At 36.4% G+C, this 6,341-nt stretch overlaps 1 protein-coding gene across 2 annotated transcripts in view; it reads left to right on the top strand.

Moving 5' to 3' along the window:
* Positions 1-2,562: 2,562 nt before the first annotated feature.
* Positions 2,563-6,341, top strand: part of CPS1 (carbamoyl-phosphate synthase 1) — a 127,967-nt gene continuing 124,188 nt past the window's right edge. Inside the window, exons 1-2 of one of the 2 annotated variants that reach the window (XM_070489802.1) lie at positions 2,563-2,827; positions 5,114-5,141. In XM_070489802.1, the coding sequence (XP_070345903.1) occupies positions 5,115-5,141 (27 nt within the window). In that variant the 5' untranslated portion in view covers positions 2,563-2,827; position 5,114. The remainder of the gene's footprint in view (positions 2,828-5,113; positions 5,142-6,341) is intronic. The other variant, XM_070489803.1, reaches the window with a different exon arrangement.

Below are 6,341 nucleotides of genomic sequence, written 5' to 3'. Positions count from 1 at the left end.
GAGCCTTGGCCTGATCCACAAGGGAGGGCTCCGGATCACAAATCAGGTGGCAGAGTTGTCTGCTCTTGAAGGAAAGGAGTTTGGCCTTTCATGACTCTGGAATGGAGCAAGGCGACAGTCTTCAACCAGGGCCATTCTCTGGAAAAAGTGTCTGATGTGACTGATTAGCAGCGAAGCCTCACAGTGGCCAGGAGATGGATATGCTGGCCGGGTAAGGGGGATCTGGGCAGGGCACCCTAACAGGTCCACTGCAGTTAGCTTCTTACATGGACTCACCTTGCATGTAAGCTACAGCAATCAGATTGATCCTTATATAACAAATGAAATAATTTCACTTTTCATGTACTATAGACTGAAAGTTTAGGCCTCTTCCCTCTCCAATGCATGTGTTGAAACTCTAATCCTCAATGTGATGGCATTTGAAGATGGGGCCCTTGGGAGGTAATAAGGTCATGAGGGTGGAGCTCTCACAATGGGGATTAGTGTCCTTGTAAAAAGAGACACAGAGAGCTTGCCTCCTCTCTCTCTCTCTGCACTGTGAGGAAATTAGGAAGGGGGCTCTCACCAGAAACTGAGCATGCAAGCGCCCTGATCTTGGAATTCCCAGCCTCCAGAACTGTGGGAAATCAAGGTTTGTTGTTTAAGCTACCTAGCAGCCCGAGCAGACTGACAGCATGTTAAAAATCCTTCCAGCTTCCTTTTGTCTATAAATGACAAATCTATGTCTTAACATGTCCTACCACCATGGATCTGGAGTCTGACTATTAGTCAGATCCCTCCTGGTGACAGTCCTCCCTTGTTCACCATCCTCTTGTCCCATCAACCAGTTCCTGGAAGGCATCCTCAATTCCCACCTCAAAGCCTTCATGAATAGTGTCTCCCAGGCTAGAATGCTCTTCCTCTCATGTTACCCATTGATTAATATGTATCCTTTACATCTCAGCTTAAATACCACTTCTTCAGAGAGACCGTCCCTAACCATCCAATCTAAATTTTTTCCCCGCTACTATTTTCTAGCTAGATATCCTGCTTTTCCCCTGCAGAGTTGTAATTATACATTGTAATATAATTTGTAATCATATATTGTGTGATTGATTATGAAGCTGTCCTAATAGACTGAAAGGCCCAATTCATTTACATTTGTTAAACATCTCCTACGCAAGTCTCCCAAGGGTGGAAGCGTGTCAGTTCATTTCACCATCACCTAATGGAGTATCTGGTATATAGTAGAAGATAATCAACTTGCTGAATGAATAAATAAATGAATGGATAAATGATGACCAAGTCAGACCTACAAAATCTGGGGAATCAGGATACACTCCCTTTTTTTCAAGTTAGTCCTTAACAATTCTACTAAGGCTATCAATACAGGGCCACTTGATGTTTAATCAGATTGGTGTCCTTTCGTGCTCTCTTCTGAGATCACGGCATTTGATAGATACTCTCTCATTAACTCTTACACATTCCTGTCATTTATGTGGCATTGACTTGCCCAGTTTTTAGAGAAAGTGGGATATAGAAAGGTTAATTGACTTGACTAAGGATGGAATGGATTTACAACAGACCAGGGATAGAATTTACCTCTACATCTTGACTAGCTAAGCATGTTGCATATTTAGTAGTTTAAGAAAATATATTAGGAATAAATTCACATCAGTAGGTTCGTATAACTAGAAACTTCCTTCTGAAATGCATTACTGTAAATAATCCTTCTTTGCACATAGCACACAGGATGAGAGACAACTTTAGGCCAAGAACTGTTTTTTAATGATCATTTATCTTTCTCAATTTCTTATGAGAAAATGAGGCAGACGAAGGTTAAGTAACTCAGCCACTGTGATAGAATGAATTTATGTCAAAGCTCTGTTTTGGGGTTTCGAATTGACTTGTATAAACACATAGCCGTGTTTTCCATCCTCATTTGAACAACGGTTTATATGTTTAACATTAAAAATTCTAATTCTGCTGATTGCTGAGACTTCAGTATAGCAAAGCAAGGTTAATGGGAAAGAGGATGCTTTGAGTCCATCTAGGGAAACATTTTGTACAGCATTTTACTTAACTCTTTATGTCATTCATATATGTAAATATTATTTAAAATATTTTTAAAGCCATAAATTCTTTTCAGCTGGCTTTAATTACAACTTTCCTCACTCTAGTTTTAGTGTATGGATATTCCTTGAAGCAAAAAATTGCTTCAGGCTTGAAATATAATTGCTGATAAAATCTGGAGCATATTTTTGCTGGTTCATTCCAAGTGTGGTGTGCCACTTTGAAGCACCATATATTAAGTGTGTAAAAGAATGGTTGTCATATTTCATCTTGAAATTTACTAAGATATTTAGGACATGCATTTACTGAGGAAATGTGTTAATTTGGAGAATTTCTTTGTTGAAGTGTCTAGTACATTTTTTTTTGCCCCCACACATATTCTGAGTCAGGTGACCTGGCAGGCCTCTAATGCTGTTGGTCTTCGATACGACCTGTCTCCTGGACTTTGGAGCCACGTCTTGTCTTTGGAGGAGATAAGGAAAAGTGCTTTATCTTAGGTCTGGAAGAAACACAGCATCCAGTATCAAGGTAGTGGAGTAGTTATTTTCACAGACATAGCACAGGCATTTCAAGGCTGAAGAAAAAGATTAATCTCCTTAAAAAAGGACTTTGCTAACTTGGGCCTGGACATGGCAATCCTGTTTCCAGCTACCTCGTGTATACGCTTTAACAGTCAAAAGTGTGTTTCCTCTGATTTTGATCTTTTCTTAGCTTCTCATATTCAAGATTTGGAAAAGAAGGAACAGTCGTGAGCTGAGTAATTTATTGGATTCTGGTGAGGAGTTCTTGCGAAATTTTACTATTCCTGAGTTTTAAATCCTTGTAACTTTAATATAAATTTGGTATGACTCTTTACTTTTCTCTTTGTGATTTTTGGGTATGACAGTAGCTATAGATTTATAATTTCATGGGTGTTAGGGGTTTTATTTATTTTAAAGCTTTTTTTTTTATATTATGCCTTATGTGTTTATAGCATTCAATGTTAATCTAAATTCATTTAAAGTGCACTTTATCATGAATTTCTCCATCTTTTATATGTTTTCAGAAAGCATTTGGTTGTTTTAAAGAAATTAAGGTGAGATTTCATGGTTTATCCCTTGTCTTTGTAGGCACATATGCAGGGGATATTTATAATTCTACTCTAGTTAGTTGGTTCAGTGTCGATCACTGGCCCCACTACCCAAAATTGGCTGGTGAAAAAGTGTGATTCCTTTTGTTCTCTTGAGAAGTTGTTGGATCTGAAGTGACTTCTAGGGTGTAGGTCAGCTCCTTTGGGATATGAAAGATGACACGAGGCTGTATATTTTGTGAAGTGCGTTAACAGGTGATCAGGTTTCATCCTGGAAGAGCTCCTGGAGAGGAATATTGATTTGGCCTGTTATTCTCGGGTCTTGCAGGTCTTGAGTTTCTGAGGTCTTCAGTTCTTTTGGTTATTCTTTATTGTTCAGTCTTGAGAGTAGAAAATACGTGTTGTGTCTCTTTTCAAGAATAAACCTGAACGGCTTTTCAAGAGAGAGATTCCAGTGGTCAAGTTTGTGTTTGAATCTTAATTCTATTCTACGATTCAGCACCTTCTTGGCACATAATAGGTCTTCAATAAATGTTGAAAGAAGGAAACATAAAATTAATTATCATTTATGGGCTATGAGAGGTCATAGTTGCTAGTATTTCCAATTTATCGATAGAAAACAGAGACAATGAAGAAACTAATTTAGGATCACATACCGTGAATGAGGCATAAAGAGCCTAAAGCTGTGGAAGAGTGTATATATTGCACTAGCTTTGCAGTGTAGTCAATAAGCAATATGGAGCTATTTAATGATTTTAATCAGGAAAATATCAGTGTATGAAGTAAGAGTATGTAAATAGCAACTTAACTGTGTGGTACAAACGAGATGTACATAAAGTTCACAAAGAAAGTATGATTTCACATGGCTTTAAGGATTGACAGGGTATAGACAAACTGAGAAAATCAATCTAACAAATATTCAGCCTCAAATTTCTTCATCAGGTAAAATATTGCATCATTTATGTTGGTTAAATGATTCACAATCTGTTATATTAATTAATCCTTATCACTTTCTTTATCAATTCCATTTTATGAAGAGAAAACTTCAGTAGGCAGAAGTTGTGTGGTTTTTGACACTGTTGGCAATATGTCAAGCCATTATGAAATTCATTTGCATATTTTAGATGTATATTTTTAGAATCCCACATTCCTCCTTTGACTCTTTTCTTTTCTTGTTCCTTGTACCCCTTCTATATTTTCTCTGGTGAAATTTTTGTGGCAGAATGAGGAAGAGAGGAGAAAAAAGTAGTCAGAGATGGGGCGTATTAAGATACTTTGGCTTCCAGCCAGTGGCCGTTAGCTGAAAGGTGGTAAAAGAACGTCACAGTAGAACTGGACCCTCCTATTGAGTGGCTCTAGTCTCTGCCAGGACTCAGGCTTGCCCTTCAGTGTTATTATTGTTGTTTTTTAGATTTGCATAGGAGTATGCCTTGATTCCTTATAGTACTGTGAAGCTATATGTCTTATCTTCAGTGTTCATGAGCTATGTTGGCTGTTATCGTCCTTGCATCACATCACTGTGTCTGGCTATAAGCTGAACCAAAAACTACTTATAAACCCCAATGCCTGAAAACAACAGTTAAAAAAATGATGGCATTCAATGGTATTTGCTGATTTTTTGTCAGTTGATATGATAAACAACTTTTGTTTAAATATAAACATAATTTTAAAAAGGCTCTTGCTCTTTAAAAGACTGATTTTCATTGAAATTGATTCTGGCCTCTAAGCAGAGAGTTACCCACAAAGACAATTTGCAAAAATCTAGAGAATTCAGGACTTGAATTTTGGGCCATTAAAAAAGTTTATTCTCAAATTGGAATTGTTTTCTTAGTTTACTGTGATATTTCAATTTGCTTTTGAGTGCTATCAAGATAAGTATTGGGATACCTTCAGAAAAAAGAAACATTTATCTTACACTGTGTGTTAAAAATGGAAGTAAAATGAGAGTCATATAGCCGAGTGGATAACAGTTCTTTTCATGTGCGTTCACAGAATGATCACTGGCTCACAGGTGCTCCAGGTGAGTGTGAATGGGGAAATTAGAATACACTCCTGAGAGACCTTTAGTTGAAGGTTTCAGGAACTTTCATTAGGTTTTAAAGTTTTTAAAACATACACCAATAGAAAAAAAAATTATGTCCTAATAAAAGGCCTGTCTTTAATTTAAAGGCTTATCACACAATCAATTTATCTAGAGGATGTGCAAATCTATCTATTTGTGAAGTTTGAGAAGAACTAGATATATTTTTGAGAGAATCTTTGGTTTGTGTTGGGAGAAGCAATATTTTATAACTACCCTATGTCCCTGAAAACCCTGTATCTATCTCTATTTTGTTATAGTAGGGAAAAATTGATTAATTAATCAAGTACTAATTAATCCTGATAATTAATGGGAGAAAAGCAGACAGCTATGGACAAGTAACTTTTTGAGTCAAGGTCTTTAAAAATTTGAGGAATGCAGTCACTATTTTTAGTACAAATATTATTCTATCCTAACAACCCTTTCTTTTTTCCAAATTACATACTGGTGTACTATCCAGAACAACTAGCATGGTACTAATACTTCTTCCATTATGCAACCTTATTTTTTTCATTTGTCTTACTTTTTTAGAATATGTCTATCATTCTTTTTGTAGGATTGTTATTATTACTGCTTAACCTCAACTTCTAAGCCCAATTAACTTTTAAAAACAAATTTTTGAAATCTTGATACAGTTTGCAACTTTCTAATGTTCAATCCTTTGCTTTTCCAGCCCACAAAGTTTTCAAGAACGTTATCTTGAAATAATCAATTCCTTCCCCAGAGTTCGGTTAGCAAAAACATTACGTATTTTCTTCTTCTTATCAGCTGAGGATGATCTTGATGAGGTCAAGTAGAGGTTAAAAATAAATGGCGTCAAATAAACAATACCAGAATGAAACATTTAATTCTTCAACACCCAAGGAAGCGTCAGGAGTTAAAATCCTAGCAGACACTTGTGAATGTTACAGTTTGTAGAATTCATGCATCGGGATGTTGCTTCTTTTTCTTTTTCCTTCTCTTCTTCCTCCATCTCCTTGTTTTTCTTGTTTTCTGTCAAGAGTACTATTTTTCTCCAAAAATTTTAACCTTGATAAAATAAAAAAGGTGCACTGCTTTTCAATGACTCACTCAGAAATCTCCAAATCTGGAGGAAGAAATACCTGTATGGTCCATTCATGGAAATTTGCAATAATATTT

Source organism: Equus asinus, chromosome 19 (genome assembly GCF_041296235.1).
Source record: "Equus asinus isolate D_3611 breed Donkey chromosome 19, EquAss-T2T_v2, whole genome shotgun sequence".
Lineage (NCBI taxonomy): Eukaryota > Metazoa > Chordata > Mammalia > Perissodactyla > Equidae > Equus > Equus asinus.
This window is presented reverse-complemented; position numbering and strand designations above follow the sequence as displayed.